We start from the raw sequence: 18,953 nt of genomic DNA on the forward strand, positions 1-18,953 counted from the left end.
TGCACTGGTGGGGTCCCTCGGCCTGGCCTGCACCCTCTCACAATCCGGAACCCTTCAGGGGATGTCAGACTGCCGATTTCAGCCTGATCCCCACAGGCCAGGCTAAGGGACCCACCGGTGCATGTATCCATGCACTGGGTTTCTAGTATGCATATAAGCTTTGGTTAATCTCTTCCCGCCCTTCCCCCTTCTCCCTTCCCTCTGAGATTCAGAAGTCTGTTCCAGGTTTCCATGCCTGTGTGTTGAGCATCTGCCCCCTGGTGGTCAGTGTGTGTCATAGCTAGCAGGCGAACAATCAAATAGTTGCTTAGGCTTTTATATATATAGATGATATGCTGGCTCTTTGCTCCACAGGTAAACACTGTATTTTCTAAGGCTATTTGCTATACAAATATCCTTGAAAAGAAAGTCCCAAACAAAGACAGTAGGGTCTCTTCTTGAAAGACATGTAGAAGCACAAAAGAACATGAAGAAATATCTTCTGAAAGAACCAACAGAACTTGCTGTTGGATTGGATGTGTGGGAGTAAAGAAAATGGAAAAATCAAGGAAGACTTCCAGGTTTTTGGTTTGCACATTGGAAGCCAGTTACTTGAATGGAGACACTTGGGGGAATGGATCAAGTTTTGCTTGCAGAGTAATTCTGATATGTCTATTATATAACCAAAACAACATGCCAAGATGGAAGTTAGATACATAAGTCTGGATGCCCAGAAGAAAGGTGAATCCGGTAATAAATACCTGACCATCATCAACATAAGAGGTACTTAAGCCATGGAAATTGATGAGAAGGTGAAGAGGGGAGTCCAAAACTGAGGTATAGGACACTCCAGCACTTAAAGTTTAGGTAAGAGAGAAAAATTCAAGACAAATAAGACAAGGACCAGTCAGTGAGGGAAGGATGTATCGAGGAAACCAAAAAGAAGGAAGAGATTAACCATCTCAAGTGTTGCTAGGAGTGTGATGAAGATGAAAACAGAGCAGCCTGAGTACACAAAGAGACAGAACACAGAATTATACATAAATACAGGCTTTTAATAGTGTGACTTATTAAAGAAACTGGACAACTAAAACTATAAGGCTAATACCTTATAGTTTTAGCCTTTGTAAAAATATTAAAAGATGTCAGATTTAAAACAGGTATGTTGAATTATTTTGCTGCATAAACTAGGACCAAAATACAATTTTAGTTCTGCCTCCAATTGTCCCTTTAGTATTTTCTGAGAGCAATCATCCTTAGCCCTGCATGAAGTCCAATGGACACATTCAAACACTGAGTGTCACCATATGTGAGTACCATTCTGGTGCTGGGGATGGAGCAATGCATGAAAGCACTCATAACCATGGTAGGCCTATGAATGTTTGTGCTCTTAGGAATCATATGGTTCTACTATCATTTTCAGTGGAAATTTTAAATGCCTAGTTCTATGTAATTATCAAAATCATATCTTAACTTACCATTAAATCTCATTTCTCCTGAGGTCTGGTCTGCCTTGGGCTGAGAGCCTCCATGATCAGCTTCTCCTTTCTCCTGCTCACACTCCCCAATCCACCAGTCGCCATTTCCCTCTCAGCCCTGGTTAAAGAGGAATAAGGAAGTAGGACACTTCTTATGTGGCTGGATGGCTCTATGATCTCTAAGTCCACAGTAGTTAAAGACATGTCCTCAAAATGCCTGGGAGATGATTAAAGGGTGTTTTCATGTGATTTTCAGAAGTTCCCCACTGGCCCTTCCCTCCTGCAGTCCCTCGAGCGAGCTGGCTGGCAATTCTCTATTCTGAGTTTCCTCTTGTGGCTCCTGGCTCAGTCCCAGGACACCCAGCTATGTATGTGCCCCTCCAACTTCTCTCTGTGAAGACTCCAGGCTGTTCCATGTGAGCAAGGCTACTCATAGCAACGCTTTATAGCATGGCCTGTGTTGTCCATGCATTCCACTCACAAACCCTTGGCTGTGATAAATTTGTAAAGGACTATATCAGTACAGTAGCAAGTATCTGTGCTCTGCCACAGAGTAATTAGCCTCTGCTCACCTTCTAGGTTTCTATGACAGGAATCAGGCCCCAGGCCAGGGCATTCTCCTCTTGCAGAAAACCTCAACCCTCCTGTGAATGGCCAGTTGAAGCACTGCTCTCTAGAATTTAAGTGAGGAGAGAGGCACAGCCCTCTAAGGGATTGGAGGGTTCAGAACACACAGCACAGCTTTTTCCAGGATATTTTCCTCATGAAAGCCTCTTCTCTTCTCTCCTTGTAATGTCTTAATGTGTACCAGGAGTTTCAAAGTTATAGAAATGCTTGAAAATTTGCACATTTGAATGCATTTCACCCTTATTATGATATCTGTTCTCTCTCCTCTTGGCTCCAAAGTCAAAACCAAGGCAGAAAGAGTACAGTTCTAATATAATATTATACATATATGTAAAAAACAAATTATGCCAGGAATTGAACTCACTGTAAATAACACAGGTATTATTTATCAAGGCTTTTACATCATGGAATTAGATGGTGGAGTCTTTTCTAAAGAGTTGACAAAAGAGAAAAGACCTTGCAATTTTGGCCCAAGTTGGAGGTCACTGTACTGGGTAAGGGAGACAAGTGCTTTAAGATACTAAGAATAAATTATGTTTGCATCTTTTAAAGTAAAACTAGAGTCTGAAGAATTATGCTACAAATTTAACCTGAGTTTTTTTTATCAAAAACAGAATGAAGCCTTCTGAAAGTATATGCCTTCTCCAGTTATTCAGTATTTGGCTTTCCTTGATTAAAGAAGAAAGTTGGAAACTTTAAGTCATAAGGAATTATGCTATCTGATAATAGCATTGTCTGGGGGGAAAATGAAAAAGAAATCTAAAATTACTCCAGGATTTACCATAGCTACTCTGAGTAGAAATTTATACAAGAAGTAATTAATTTCCATTTTTTCAGTATAAAAACTGATAAAATATGTAGAATCTAGTTTGGGATTTTTCAAAAACCCTATGGAAACTGAAGCCAGAACAAATGATGAAATCAGAGAAGATGAAGAAGGAAAACATGAAAAGAAAAGATGCTAAAATCTAGTTCTGATGTTATTTTCAGGGGAAGCAAGAGGGAGAAAATGAAAATCATCTGTCAAGGATGGGTATATAGAAGTCTAGAGAACAAAAAATTGAACAGAGAGTACCTGATGTATCAAAATTCCAGAGAGATGTCAGTGAAGTAACTAGAAAATAGGTACCCTGGAAGAAAGTTGATAGTGTCCCCCAATATTGACTAGGAAAACCACTCGCTAATAGGAAGAGCTCCCAGCAAGGGAGAGGTAGAAAAATGTAAAAGGCCCAAATGTGTTCCTAATATAGTGAAGCTTAAACAAGCCAAGCTGATTGACTGACACCATCAGCAAGCTGGTCAGTTCATCATTGACTATTGGCATTTTACTGCTTAAGATTCTGAATTCAGTGGTTCTGCAGAAATATCTTGATACAACTCTAAAGAAAAAACAAGCAGGACATGAAAATCAATGTGAAGTCTTGGCAAGCATTCAGGAGCAGCCAACGCAAATAGTGTGTGCTTACAAATCCTAAGCAATGTTTCCATGAACATCTCAAACTTGGAAGATTTAATATAATTATTGCATTGGTTTGTCCATAATAAGAACAGAACTGTGGATGATTGGAGATTTTTAAATTTGGTCTTTTTTCAGTGCTCTTTTTAGTTGGGCCCCTGATTGAATTTACAGCCAGATGCTTAACCAGGCAACTTATTCTTATAGGTGCAGACGACAACCATGTGCATATCCGTTAGCCTAAGTGGCTTCGTGGTCCTGGGCTGTTTGTTTGCACCCAAGGTGCACATCGTGCTGTTCCAACCCCAGAAGAATGTGGTCACACACAGACTGCACCTCAACAGGTTCAGTGTCAGCGGAACTGGGACCACATATTCTCAGTGTAAGTATGGAACTTACCCCTTCATACACAGCACTATAGTAGGGAGCAGGCTGGGAGGGGAAGCAATGGATAGGAATAGACAGCACATGTCTTTCCCCATGAACAATCTCAATTCAATTTTAATAAGTACTGGTCCAACCGTTGAGTGCCAGGTGCTGTGCTAGGTGCTATGGATCCAGCAGTGAGCAGAAGAGTGAAAGTTCCTGTTTTGGCAGTACACATAATCCAGCAGGGAAGACAGATGTCACATCTGTAACTGCTAGTAGGATATTTGACCATGTTGTGGAGTTAATGAACCTGGTTTTTAGTCCTGACTGCAACCATTTCAGTAGGCAACCTTGAGCACTTCACTTTATTGCTCCCTGTCTCAGTTTACTCATTGTCCTAGAGAGTTGAACTAGATTAGTGCTCTGTCAAGTATGTTCTGTGTCACATAAATGCTGAAGTTGCTTCATGAAAAATTAAAAGAGGAAGATAAATAATCAAATAAGATGGAAAATGCTGCATCCTAAATGTACCCTTGGAAGTTCAAAGTACCTCTTTTAACCTGAGTATGTTAAAGGTTTTGAGAATCTCTACAGCAAGGAAACCTTTTAATGTTGTTATTTACAGAGTTTCTTAAAAGTATTAGATAATAGTTAGACCAACTAACCTCCCATGGAACACACCTTAGAAAATTCTGGAATAGATTTTCCTCTATTTCAATGACGATGTTTTTTCAGCTGAGAACCAGCTGAGAAGGGAGTTTGAACTGAAGGTGTACCAGGATAACTCTCCAGTACAAACTTCTCTCCAACTGGCCTGCATACTGAAATATTTGAAACACTATTCTTAGAGAATCGTTTGCTTAATTCTTTAGCATCCTCTAAAGCACAAATGTACCCAAAGGGGACCACCTTTTAAGTAATTTTCAGCTCATCTAAGATATAAAGTAGGAGACATTCACTGACAGAAGGATGAAGAGGAAGAAGGAGTGGAGTCCAGAGAGGAGGAAGGAGGGCTGGAGTGACAGAGACAAATGACTACTTCACAATTTTGCCTCAAGTCAATTAGAAAGGATCCTTCAAAATAGCTCAGCATCACAGAGTGAGCAATTGCATTAGTGCCCCAGCTTCTTCAACAAAGTATACAATTGAACAGGGCAGCCCTTCCCCCAGCAAACAAAGGGAAGACCGATGGCTGATAGCACATGTTCAGTGATGCCCTGCATACAGCACTTTGTGGTTGAGAGCTGCTATAGGGGTGGGGACATTACTGTCTTTTCAGCTACATTTCTGGGTACCACATGATTGAGTCCCAGAACATGATAAAACTTGAGTAGTAATTTTCGTTGGATATTAGAGAAACCTGCTTATTTCTTGAGCAAACACAAAAGAACTGATAATAATTAACAATAACAACACCTCACAGGAACTATCATCTATTGAGTGTTTTCTATGTGCTGAGCATTGCGTTAAATACTTCATATGTGTACTTGTGTACTGGATCTCATAACACACTCACAACTCTTTGAGATAAAGAAACTTACCCAGAGTCACACATATGGCAAGTGGCAGAACCAGAATTTAAAGTCAGTTTCTTTGATTTCAAAGCCAGTGCACCAAATTGCTGTATCATGCTACTTCACCCAGAATGCAAGCTGGGAAAGTTCCTATGAGGCTAGGCACGTGGTAGGCTCTACAGGGGAAATGAAAGGAAGGTTTCCTGAGCCTGCACAGCAAGTTCACCCCTGGTAAAAATAATCTTGTTGCTAGCTCAGAGCTCTTGGTTATTATTTGAACAATTTAACAAAGTCCTTAAATCTTCCACAGACATGGTGCAAAATCTCATACATCCAAACCTCAGTTAATTTAGAAATGGTAGCATTTTGTAGTACATACACCAGGAATTAATAAATCCTTGAAGGGATAACAAGGGAACTTTACCCAATCAAGTCTCTCTTCACGATTTCAGAAGTATTCAGGTACACAAAAACAATGAACTTCGACTGCAATGGACTTAAGCTTTACTCAGTATGTGAATCTGCTAGTAGCCCAATTAATACTTCAGGTAAGCATTGACCCAGACCAACATTTTATGACTTTGTTACTCAATAAAATTTTAAATAAATCTTTATTTTTAAAAATCTAAATTTAGACCTCATTTTCAGCAATTTTCCTCTAATACAAATTAGTGAAGTGATATTAAAGTAACAAGGGAAGTATTTATGTGATAGCTCTAGACATCTCAAAGTACTAAGTAATTTATCTCTAATTTGTAATTTTATATCTTTAATTCAAAATAGTTTTCTATTTGTGGGCTCATTTTGTCCCATGAGTACTAGATATCAGAGTTATATTTTACAGGTGAAGAAATACAGAATAGAAGTTACTCACAAAGATATAAAATGATTCAAGATTTGACACTAGCTTTCCACATTTGTGATTGAAATCTTCCCATTTTAATAATTTGGAACTGTTTTCATTAAATTCATTCATTAAATGCTTGGATACCTTCTATACACCAGAAATTTCTAAATGCCTGTGAACCACCATCGTGAACCAGGACAGAATCCCTGGTCCCGTGATGCTGTAGAATGTAACCCATTAATGGGCCATGAAATGTATTCAGTATGTTTGACCAGCATTTTATGAAAGAGAATAGAGTAAGTACCCTAGAGTGCATTATATATAAAAAGGGTAAGTAGTATTTCAGGACATTTGCTCCAGAGTTTATGTATGTGTACCAGGTCCAGGTAAAAACATTTATTACTGTGAACTGCAGTCAGAGAAGTATGAAAGCCACTGGTCTTTGAGATCTAGTTCTGCGTATGAACATGTTACTGACCAGCTGTGATGAATCTTTTAGCAACGGGTTTAATATCTCAGTGCCTGCTTCCTCCATTGCATATCCAGCACAGCTTATACCCATTTCCCTTCTAAAGACTGGGAAGAAAGTTGTTTTATAAATCAGGAAAAATCCTTCAACTTCTCTAAATTCATTAGGTAGAGCATATGTTTTATTTAGGTTGTACATAATTTATGTTCTTCTGGCAATTATTATGCAGGCATTTTATTGTGTTAACTTATTGCTGCTGGTTGTCTAACTCCCTCCAGAGGTAAAAATGAACACCGCTCCCCCCCCCCGCCCCCCCCCCACAATAGTTATCTATTCTCACAGAGAAAACAGCCTCCAAATTTAGTGACTCTTTTTTTTAAATATATTTTATTGATTTTTTACAGAGAGGAAGGGAGAGAGACAGAGAGTCTGAAACATCGATGAGAGAGAAACATGGATCAGCTGCCTCCTGCACACCCCCATTGGGGATGTGACCGCAACCAAGGCACATGCCCTTGACCAGAATCGAACCTGGGACCTTTCAGTCCGCAGGCCGACTCTCTAGCCACTGAGCCAAACCAGTCAGGGCCAAATTTAGTGACTTATAATAACCACCCTTTTATTGTGTCTCATGATTCTGTGGGTCAGGAATTCAGGCAAGACTTGGCTGAGCAGTTATTACGCTCCATGAGGCCTTGACTGGAGTCCTTCTGCAGCATCAGCTCAGACCGAACTGATCCACAGGGTCCACAGTGGTTTCACTCTGACGCTTGGCACTTTGCCGGAATGCCTCACCACGTGGGATTGTAGAGAGCATGACATTGCCTGCCCAGATTTAAGGGGACCCCACCTCCCAAAGAATTTGTGGCCAGTTTTGTCATGCAACACTCTCCAAGTCCTAAATTAATCAGCACTACCCTCTTACCAGAGATTACAGCAACTTGATACACCTAGACTGAAGGTGTAGCCATATTAATTCCCAGTTAATTCTCTGGCAAGAGAGTAGCGGAAATACCACATGACCTTGGAGCCTTGGTGAGCTCTCTGCAAACCCCTGAGGTGGTTGGTAGCAGAAAGAGTACTGGTATTGGATTTTTAAAGCTGAGCCGTAGCTCCAAGGAAATGGCAAAGTGTGACCAAACTCAGAAGCAGGCATGAAAGAAAGAACATGCTGAAGGACAGACATCTCAGAAAACTCACCATTGGAGAAATATTTGAATACTGCTAGGTGTGAAAAAGACCAATTTTATCTGTGTGTTATTAACAATACACAGTGGGAGTCAGAATATAAAGGAAACATTAACTTTTCTCCATTAAGTATAACCTTGGGCCAATAATTCCCAATATTTGTGTACAAAAAAAAAAAAAGGACAACTCTTTGAGGTAGAGATTCTCAAGCCCCACCCATAGCTATTCTGATTCATGTGGTCTGGAGCAAAAGATGCCCCTACTGGTTCAATGGAAGTGATCCAAGGAGTATATTTTGAGAACCTCAGTCTACACTATCCTGTCTTCTTCACCCACTGGTATCAGTGCAGAGCAGGGAGGGCCTCTTAGATGACCCTCAAAGAGGATACAGGCACAGGTTCGGAGAGGGGGAGGTATTCGTGACACCAATGGCCACAGCCCTGTGCAATTTTTCCCTAGCTCTCTCCAGAACCCTCCAGAGAAGGCATTTATGTCACAGAAGCACCTGGCCACTCAGAAAACTTTGACTGAAACTGGGAATGCTCTTTCCAAGACCAGTACTCAGAGGCCCCAAAGTCCTAAACTCATGCTTGTCATGCTGCTCTCACACCCACTCACATAAGCAAACTTCCTTTGTATTTGGATGAGAAAGAAAAGAGGTCATTCTTTATTTTGTTCAGCTTTAGAATCAAAGGGGCTTGCAGGAGCTGGTTCCCACAGACAGGCAATCAAGAAGGGATGCTGCGAATGTAAGTAGAACTGCATTAATTTTGAAGGTAAAAGCTGGGTGTGCATGTGAAGTTACGCAGCATAAAACCCTTATAGGACTCACGCAGGTCAGAACGTTGTTGTCACTAATATGGGTTTGCATAGGCAGAGCCTGGGGAGAGAGAGGTGAGAAATGGAGTGTACCAAATCATCTTCAGAGCCATTATGTGCACAGACTTTCTCCTATGGGGATGTGTGTGTCTCTTGCTCATGGTGATCATTCAGATACATGCATGTCATTACTGTTAAGTTCAGCCAAGAGGCTGCTGCTGTAATGATGCCCAGGTTTGAGTCCCTGAGGAGCCACGGGCATGTGGAGATGGATTTCCTCTGCCAAAACCTTGTGCAGAAAGGCACTTGTCTAGGTGGCAATGTGTGAACTGCTCAATTAATAGAATGATTCTTTATTACAAAGCATTTCCACATTATAAGAAGAAATCAGTAGTACAGAAAGGTCAAGTAAACAGTCTTTTCGTCACAGCACACTTTTCCACAGAGCTGTCGCAGCAGAAGGCAAGCAGCGGAGGACACACTTTGCAGGTATCAATGGCCAAACCTTTGAAGATACCCCAATCAGGAGAGGGCAAGCCATTTTCAAGTCCAATTGTGATTTTTTATAACAGAATAAAGTAGCAGGCAACACCCAAATTTCTTCTCTATAGTGCACGTCCAGAAAAACAGCATAGTACCCTTTACAGTTCAGCGAGTCCCAGAATGACACCATGTGCTCAACGGCCAGGCAAATTAGCAAGTGATTATGCCACACAGACTGAATGACGGTCTTCCTGCTGTAGGCATAGGGATGCTATAGACATAAATCCTCAGTGGCTAATGCATGAGAAACCTAGAGTATTTGGCAAGTTAAGCCATCTGCTTCCAGGCCAAATATATCTAGAGCATCCAAATCGGAAAGATGTCCATCCATTTTCCCTTTGGGAAGGCACGTCTACAGCCTTCCTGGGAATCTCATTCCATTCCTTTTCATTCCTTCCTCATTGAGGATAGGAGAATAGAGAGCTGTAATAGGTAACCCTACATATATCAGCAGATTGATGTTTAATACCTCTCCTGAGTTCTATTTAACATTTCCATTGTATTTGTCTCACGACTGCTCTTTTGTAACCTTGAAATCATTTTCTCTTTACCTCTAATATTTTGCTGGTTTTCCCCAAGCAAATGTCGCCCACCTTCCTTAATAACAGTGACCTGAGACTAGAGCTAGAAGAGATGCTATGGATCATTTATTCTAATCACCACATTTCCAGATGAGAAAACCAGGGCCCTATCTATTAGATACACTCAGGAATTTGATAACTGAAGTCAGAGATAAAACTCTCAAAAGCTGATATGTGGTTCCTCTGGCCTTGCTGGATTTCCTGCCCCAACTCAGTTAGAAAATTCATGGCAGAGACCATTAGGACAATAAGAATCTTAGCATCTGAAAATTCATTTTTTTTTTGTCAAAAGCTTTCCCTTCAGTGCCACACGTAACAGCATCTTGTTCTACAGCATGAGTGTAGACTTTTATTCCTCTCAAAAGACCATGCCAGGGAGTTCAATGACATACATCATGCCCATCTGAGACCCAAAGATCCCTTCACCTGGGCTGCACAGAGAAGGTGTGGTTCTCCAGAGGGGCTACTCACAAAGCTGCTTGGAAAATGAGATTTGATTTAAAAAAAAAAATACAAAGGAATATTGTAAATGTATATACCAAAAATATAATTTCTTCTACTTAAATAGTTCTTTAAAAGCAAGTATCATTTTCTTGAGCTAAATTACATTGTACATTTTCCATTCTGTCCCATATATTTGAATGTAACATAAAGTCAGTAGCTCAAAGGGGATTCCTAAACCAGAGTTCAATATTGTATGAGATACCGATAGTCATATGCATTTCCATGTAACCCCAAATTCATTAATGCCTTTGAGAACATGGTACCATGATCAGAACTATGAAGATATGCTAATTAAAAAGGAATTATGTATATAATCTAATACTGCCCATATATTGACTTTAGATTATGAATACCTGAAAGCAAGCAGTGTCTAATATCAGTTTATGCTACACTATTTCTCCTTCCTACTCCCTTTTCATATTAAGTGAAACTCTCTGAATAACACCAAACAAGGGAGATACCTATGTGCTTATGCCACAAAATCCCTATCATATGAAAAAAAAATTTTAAAACATCTTCCCTACCTGGAGTAAATTCAGAGACTTTAGGAAAGGGACACTTAACAGATAAATATGAAAAAAATGGATAATTCACTCATTCATTCAGAAACTTTTGGACCTAGGCACAGCTCTAAGCTTACATTCACGGTGCTTACATTCTAACAGGCAAGAGTAGGCACAGTCAGACAAACCAATAATACGTATTGTATCAGCTGCTAAGTGAAGTGCAAAAAATAACATGGGGCATAGACAAATAAGGTGTCCTGGGGTTAGAGAGAGTTACTTTTTTTATAGGGTGGCCAGGCAAGTCCTCTGTAGACAGGCCAGATTTGAGCCAAGACATGAAGGAAATGCAAGAAGGGGAACATGTCCATCCATATCTGGACGAAAGACATTCCAGGCAGAGGGAACGGCAAAAGTAAAGGTCTAAAATGGAAGTACATCACAGAGAAAGGACGTTTATTTCTCTATTGAAATAACTGCGAATAGAATCAAGGGTTTCATCAGAGGTGAGCTGACCTTAAAGGCACCATTTTCATCATTTTAGCTGAAGGGGCAGAATATAAGACAGGGAGGAGCAGAGACATCCTGCAGGAAGTATTATATACTCCAGATGTTGGTGGCTTAAGTCAGGGTGGTAGCAATGAAAGCTAATAAAGTGTTCAGATGCTGTATGGACTTGGAAGGTGAAACTAACAAGATTAGCTCCACTAGCTAGAAGGACTAGAGTCTTACATTATTTTATTAGAGTTTAACACTTTTGGCTTCAGAGTTGGATCCCTAGGCATAGTGGCACATTATAGCTTATATTAGGTATTGGAGCCTCAGGGTGAGTAAGTTTCTGATTCCTGCCTGAAAACACATTTAGATAGAAAAGAGGAGAAACCAGAGATGTTGGACAACTAAGAGTAGGTAAAAAAAAAAAATGCAAAAAATTATTGAGTCCTTTCAATTACAAGTTACTTGTATCCAGCGTGGGTTTGTGCTTCTTGAGAGAGGGAGGCTAGAATTAAAAAAAACATGATTAGAAAGAAAGCATGACAGTGTGAAGTGAAAACAATGGATTGAGGGATATAGTTGAAGATCAGTGGAATTTCTGTTGAAAATGCAATTAAATCACATCATGAGTTATAAAAAAGGCACATGCCAAATTTCTCTTTCCATGAATCTTGTCTCACAAGAAATGAATCACTGAATGAAGAAGTCTTTGCATTTAACTCTTAACTCCACATTTGAGTACGTAGATTTTTCTCCCACATCATAGGAGTATAATTTCCTCTTAAATCCACTGTTAACAGCTTAAGATCATTACCCTGAGAATCTAGCCCACATTTCTTAACAATGGATTTTGCCTTCCACGGTGAAATCTCTGACATAGCAAGGCTACCAAATCAGGGACTAGTAGTGTCATCATCTGCCCAGACAATATATATTAATCAGCAGATGAACTTCTGGAATGGGACCAAGGGGCCCTAGCACAAGTAAAATCAAGGTGGCGAATAAGAAAACAAGTTCACTGATGAAGCAGGAAGACAAGGCAACAAACAGCTGGTAGAAGTTGGATTCTATGACCATAGCATTAAACTATCAAAACAAGCTGACATACTGGGAAAAATTTTGGGGGGTCACTAGGAACAAGGAAATGGAACAGATGGGAACAAACTGGTGGAATGTCTCTGTTTCAATGTTTGTTTTCTCCTTTTCCAAGTCTGATCTATTACACAATTATAGAAACACACTGATTTTCAGGAACCAAATCTGAGCCACTGAATTGACTAACACTTGGCATCTATAAGAATCTATTAAATAAATATGTTTTGCATTGATTGAGTGCCTAATTCCCTGAAAAAATAAGACCATTTTCTCCAAAGCCTGGCCGGCACAAGCATTACTGGTGGAAGAGAAATGAATTTCATAGTGGAGACAAAACTGCCACTTGGCTGCTCCAATGCTTTACCAGGTTTGCGAAGCAAAATATGCTTTTTGATGGGTGCAAATTGCCCTTTTGTGATCAACAGTGGCACTTTTTCAGCTATCTTCAGTTCTCAACTTGAATAGCAAAAAGTACCACCTTAGCCTAGAGGAACTAACCCCCACTCCCAGAAAAGCCAAAAATAAGCCTGCAACCTCTTTATTTCTGACAGAAAAGATGATTATAGAAATCTGCTTAACCGCACTTATGAATATGGGCTAAACTTACACCATTAAAAATCTCATGAGAATGTCATCAGAATAATAGCAAAAGCTCATTGCAAACACACACATAGTACCTGGCTGGTACACATCTTTTACTACCTGGGGGAATATCAAAGAGACTAATATGGGAGACATATGTGAAATATTTATGAAAGACAAAGTAACTGAGATACTAGACTCATAAAAGAGTAATTTCCTCTACTATATTCAGCAGCATGTACAAAAATGAGATTTTTTTTTACATAATAAAATAAAATACACTGGCAAAAGCTACAGATGAAACAGTAAAAGAGAAGCAGGGAGATGCAAGTTACAATTCCCTTCAATACACTAAAATGTGCTTAGGGAAGAAACAGCTGCAGAAAGAGTTTGGGGAGTGTTTTTGCTGTTATTACTCTTTGTAAGAAAACCTTGAGCTTATATTATCTTCCTCTCAAAGAGTTTAGACACTGTAACATAGGTTGTTCCCTTTAATATCCCTTTGAAGCAGGTAGATGATTCAGTTATTTTGTGAACTCTCATAATGATGTCCCTGGGATGTCTAGGGGAAGGTTATTTGAAACTATAACTTAAGGACGTTCCATGCAACTACCCTTGTAGGCCCTGTATGTGGTGCTTACCTAGTCAAAATACACCCAATTTTAGGATGTTAGAATGCAGTGAGCAAGCAGATTCTAAGAGCACACTTAAGAACAGCAGTGCAAGTTCCACAATAGTATGGGGAATAGCACAGTAGGTTTCTGATACAATCTTTAAAAATCCAGGGAGAGAGGGTATTAGACTAGTCCGGGATAGACGGGCATTATAGGCAGGTTCTTCTAGACCCGCCCCCATTACACTTCATACTTCTTCAATCTCTGAAAATGAAAACCCTTCACAGAAGTAATAAAACTTGATCCTGGAAAAGATTAAGAGATTAGTCAAAATGTCAAAGGCAGCATGCTTGCTAGAGGATGCCGACAGCCTGAGCCACTTTGCAAGGGTGGTTGAAGGGCAATGCCACGATGTGGCTTGGGAAGCAGAAGGGCCTACCTGTCCCCACACAAGGCTGCCCACAGGCCTCACCTTTGCTGGTCATCTCTTCGGGTTAAAAGGTTATTTCCTTCTTGAAACTTCCGTTGGTTCCCACCGTCTTTGAAATGCAACCATTTAATCAGTCATTCAGAAAATATTTATGGAGAGTGTATTCTGTGATCAGCAATAGCGATAAAATCAGGAAAAGACAAGCAGAGCTCCCTGTGTAGTTTCTAGTCAAGAGTATAAGACACTAATATATAAATTAAAAAGCAAGAAAATAATCAGTTTTAAAATTGGGTAATGTGACAGAGGGTAACTGGTCAGCTACTTTAGATTAGATGGCCTGATGATAACCCTTTTCAGGAGGTGACATTTCCGATGTGGATGACAAGAAGGAGCCAGGCATGTAATTAAGAGAAGAAAAAACATTCTTGCAGAGGCAATAGCTACTTCAAAGGCCTGCAGCTGAGAAACAGATACGCTGTATTTGAGGACAAAAGCAAAAAACGGGGGTGGGAGGGGAGAGGCATAGAATTGGGAGAATGCAGAAAGAGAGGCATGGGAATCACCCTGGGATTTATAAACCAGAGTAAGAAGAGCAAAGAGGGAAGCCATTGGAGGTGTGTAGTCATTTTTAACTGACTCACTCTCACTGCTGTATAGATCATCTATTGCAGGACGCCCGAGTGGAAACAGAGATACCGGTGGTGCAGTCGCTTAGAATAAAATATTGCTGGATTGGCCCGGGGTGGTAGCTGCAAAGCTAGAAGTAGTTAGATGTGGAGACAGAGATGACTGGACCTGGTGACAGGCTGGGCATAGGAGGAGGGATAAAGAGGGAAGGGGGCATAATGCCCCCTTCTGGTTTGGGTAATTGGCTGGATCATGAGACTTTTCACTGAGGAAAACTAAACAGGGACAAGTTAAGGAATCAAGCGTTATGCTTTGGCACTTATTTTGAAATACCTATTAGACATCCACATGGAAATGTAGAGTAGACAGTTGGATACAAAGAAGCTGCAGAAAGAACACGTATGAAACGGCCAGACGTGCTCTCCTAAGTGGCCAGTGAACTGTGGTTTGATCTTCACCTTGTTCTTTCTCCTACCTGACCTAACTTGGATGAAGCTAGAATTAGATAAAGTATATAAAGAAACCCTACAAAGAATAAAGTGAAGCCCTCACATTTGGAATTATTATCACTATCACTTTCCATCAAGTACTTATCTGGCACCCATTGTGTTGAAATGTCTTTGTTGTAGAAGTTTCAGGAAATGTAGATAATGCCATTCCCTCACCCTTCCCCCCAAAGATACTATAGCTTTTAGGGGGCTCATATTGTAAAGAAAACTGAAGGTCATCTTAAAACTGATAAAAGGGAAGCATCTCTAAACGAGTTAGCATGTCACAGGACTCCGCTGTGACCTTACACAGCCACACAGACTTCACTTCACAGATTCCTTCACCTACCTCGCCAAGTAATCATTGCAAAATTGAGAGTTGGTAGCTTGCCTGGTGGTGGGTCTGCTGAAAGACTTCAGTGCCCCAAATATGGTTAATGCTCCTCCACTGAATGCCATGTAATCTCAGATTTCATAATTAGTTTCTCCTTCATGTCTAATGAAATTCCAATGAAAAATGCAATTTTATAGAGCAAGACTATTTCCACTATCAGGCATGAACACTTTAACATGACATTTGATTACTAACCGAGAGATAAGCCCTTAAGGAATGGGACAGCTGACTGGTCGGTCTGACCTGGACTTGGTCAGGTAGCCAAGAAGATAAGCTCCTTCTAGGCAGAGCATGTCCAGATGGACAGGCCAAAGGATGGAACATAAACAGCTCTGAAAGGTAACGTAGAATTATCTCTGATTCTCTTGGCTACATAGTTTCATCCCACGAAGAAAGGGGCTCCTTGCTTTTGTGCTCATTCAGAAAAAAAAAGGAAAAAAAAAAAGCATTAAGGGTGAAATAGAGCTTAGCTATAGCTAGATTTCTCATAAAAACAAAAATTCCAAAACAACAAGAGCTATGAGCTGTATCTTGAAAAACTCAGTATCATAAAAAGAAAGAACATCTATACCCATGTTAGACTCACACTGTTTGTCACTATTGTCATTAACAAGCACATCGTCCCTTTGGAATATCTTCCTTTCAGAGAACTATTATGAAATTGAAGTTCTCGGGACACCAGCTCTTGCTATGGTTTTCATTGAGGTTATCCACTTGAACAATGAGAATATAGCAAACCATTCTCTCAGGCAGAGGAGTTCACAGCTGACCCGTGGAACTATGTAAGAGGCATCCCTGCCCAGAGAGAACAAAATTAATTAAGGTATTGAAAATCATAATTAATTGAACAATCTGGAAGAAAATTGCAGTGAGCTTTCAATTTTGCACATTGTGTTCGAAACAGTTTATAGATTACCAGGGCTAATTTTAAACCCACCAGTGGCTTCTTTCAACAATGAGTATGCTGATAAACTCTCTTCAAGACGCATGACATTAATGGAGGTGTATACTAGGATGAAAACGAATATGGAGCAGAACGCATTTAGAAAGTTGGCCCACCACAGTATGAAGTCATTTAGCATTTTCCAAAGCCAAGTTAGAATTACTTTTCAACTGAATAATGAGTGTCTGGTATTATTTGTGCCGTTACCTATGCTGCCCACTTGCCTAACACTGAAGTTCCTCTCCTGCTTTGTTTTTTCAGCCTCTGCAAGCACGTATGTCCCAACGGTGTGCAATGGGCGTGAAGTCCTCGACTCCACCACCTCATCTCTGTGATTGTGAATTGCGGTTCAGTTCTCGTGTTTTTAGACTGTTAGACAAAAGTGCTCGCGTGCAGCTCCAGACTATGGAAAAAGAGCAAAAGAACAACCCTAGTACCTTTTTTTAGAAACAGTACAATAAATTATTTTTGAGGACTGTACAGTATATAGTGATGTGCTAGAACTTTTTAGGCTGATTTCCGTGCCCCTGATATTAATGATTCCCCAGAATATGGAAATAACCACTGTTTACAGAGCTGAGCATTGGTGACAGGGTCTGACTGGGTCCGTCTACTAAAAACTCTGGTGGCAATATTAGGTAACATTTTTTCCTATAAAGTTTTTGTAGGTTCCTGTTGTAACTAATTTAGGATGAGTTTCTATGTTGTATATTCAAGTTACATTATGTGTAACAGATTGTTTTTCTCAGCACAAAATAAAAAGCATCTGTATTAATGTGAAGCTACTGAGAATAAAACCATGGCGGTTTTCCAGCATGGTGGATAGTGGTCTGTTCTTTTTAAATCACTTCAAGTAACTTGCATATCTTGACTTCAGACCATTTCTACTTTTAATGTTGGAAGAAACTGTCTAACATTACTTCTCTTCACGTCTATACATACTCTGAACACAAACTGTTACCCTAGACCAGTGGTCGGCAAACTGCGGCTCGCGAGCCACATGCAGCTCTTTGGCCCCTTGAGTGTGGCTCTTCCACAAAATACCATGGCCTGGGTGAGTCTATTTTGAAGAAGTGGCGTTAGAAGTTTAAGTTTTAAAAATTTGGCTCTCAAAAGAAATTTCAATTGTTGTACTATTGATATTTGGCTCTGTTGACTGAGTTTGCCAGCCACTGCCCTAGACTAGAGAGTTGTGAGTAGATCATAGTGATTCGAAAATTCACGGATCACAGTGATTCGAAAATATCTGGCCATTTCAGTGGCCAGATGACAAGACACATACTGGTTTCTTTGAGCCACACCTGTACTACAGCCCAGAATCTGCCCAAATGGGGCTCCAAGGCAAGAAGGAGGGGCTTCCTATATTCTTAATGCAGAGAAATTACCTTAATAAGTAGGAAGGAGACTGGGAAAGCATTGTGTCATTTCATTGGAAAGTCACTCTCACCATTCATAGCTGAGTCAGGCAATAAAAATGCAGTATATATTATTTTCCAGTGCTTTTCCAAAGTCCCAGCAACAATGCACGGGCACACAGGCTTGTCCCTAAACTTGACTATTTTACTAACTTAAATAAAGAGCAAATGAAAAAAGTATGGATAAGCTAAAACTGGCTGATTCTTACCTATTTCTCCTTGTAAGCCTTTTAGCCACAGATCACTTATTACCGTAGAAGAATATACTAAGAACCTAACTACCTGTCAGGTCCTGTGTCGGGTGCCATGGATAGAAATGCATTAGCTTTCTGCAACCAAATAACAAACTTACCACAAGCTGAGTGGCTTAAAACAACACAAATTTATCCTCTCGGTGGAGGGAGACAACGGGGAAAATAAAAGGGGACATCTGTAATACTTCCAACAATAAAGATAAGTTTTTTAAAAAAGTTTATTCTCTCACAGTTCTGGAGGCCAGAAGTCCAACATCAAAGCACTGGCAGGGTCCCATCCCCTCAGAAGCTCTAGGGCAGGATGCAGTCCACGCCTCTCCTAGCTTCTAGTGGCTGCCAGCTTCCTTGGCTTGCGGCCTCTTTCTTTACATTGCCTTCTCTGTTTTTTTTCTCCCCCATTTGTCTCTAACAAGGTCACTTGTTACTGGATAATCCAGAATGATCACATCTCAATGACATCTGCAAAAGCCCATTCTCAAAATGTGGTAACATTCCCATGTTCCAGAGATAGGATATTGACATATCTTTTTTTTTTTTTGGGGGGGGGGGGGGAGGCACTCTTCAACTCATGAAAAAAAAGAAAGATAAATAACATCTAGTTCCTGCCTTTAAGAAGCATAGCGACTGGCGAGTATTCTAGTGAGGGAACTATGACTGAGGAAGACAGTGAGAATAAGAGGAGAATCAAGTATATGAGGGACCGCCTGGCCAGCGTGGCTTAGTGGTTTGAGTGTCGACT

At 40.3% G+C, this 18,953-nt stretch overlaps 1 protein-coding gene across 2 annotated transcripts in view; it reads left to right on the forward strand.

Annotated features, from left to right (window-relative positions):
- Positions 1 to 17,359, forward strand: part of GRM3 (glutamate metabotropic receptor 3) — a 198,846-nt gene extending 181,487 nt beyond the window's left edge. Inside the window, exons 5-7 of one of the 2 annotated variants that reach the window (XM_080666476.1) lie at positions 3,748 to 3,922; positions 8,608 to 8,676; positions 16,807 to 17,359. In XM_080666476.1, coding sequence (XP_080522602.1) covers positions 3,748 to 3,922; positions 8,608 to 8,676; positions 16,807 to 16,880 — 318 coding nt within the window. In that variant the 3' untranslated portion in view covers positions 16,881 to 17,359. The remainder of the gene's footprint in view (positions 1 to 3,747; positions 3,923 to 8,607; positions 8,677 to 16,806) is intronic. The other variant, XM_080666477.1, reaches the window with a different exon arrangement.
- The last annotated feature ends 1,594 nt before the right edge of the window (positions 17,360 to 18,953 follow it).

The sequence above is a fragment of the Plecotus auritus genome, assembly GCF_963455305.1.
Source record: "Plecotus auritus genome assembly, chromosome: 4".
Classification (NCBI taxonomy): domain Eukaryota; kingdom Metazoa; phylum Chordata; class Mammalia; order Chiroptera; family Vespertilionidae; genus Plecotus; species Plecotus auritus.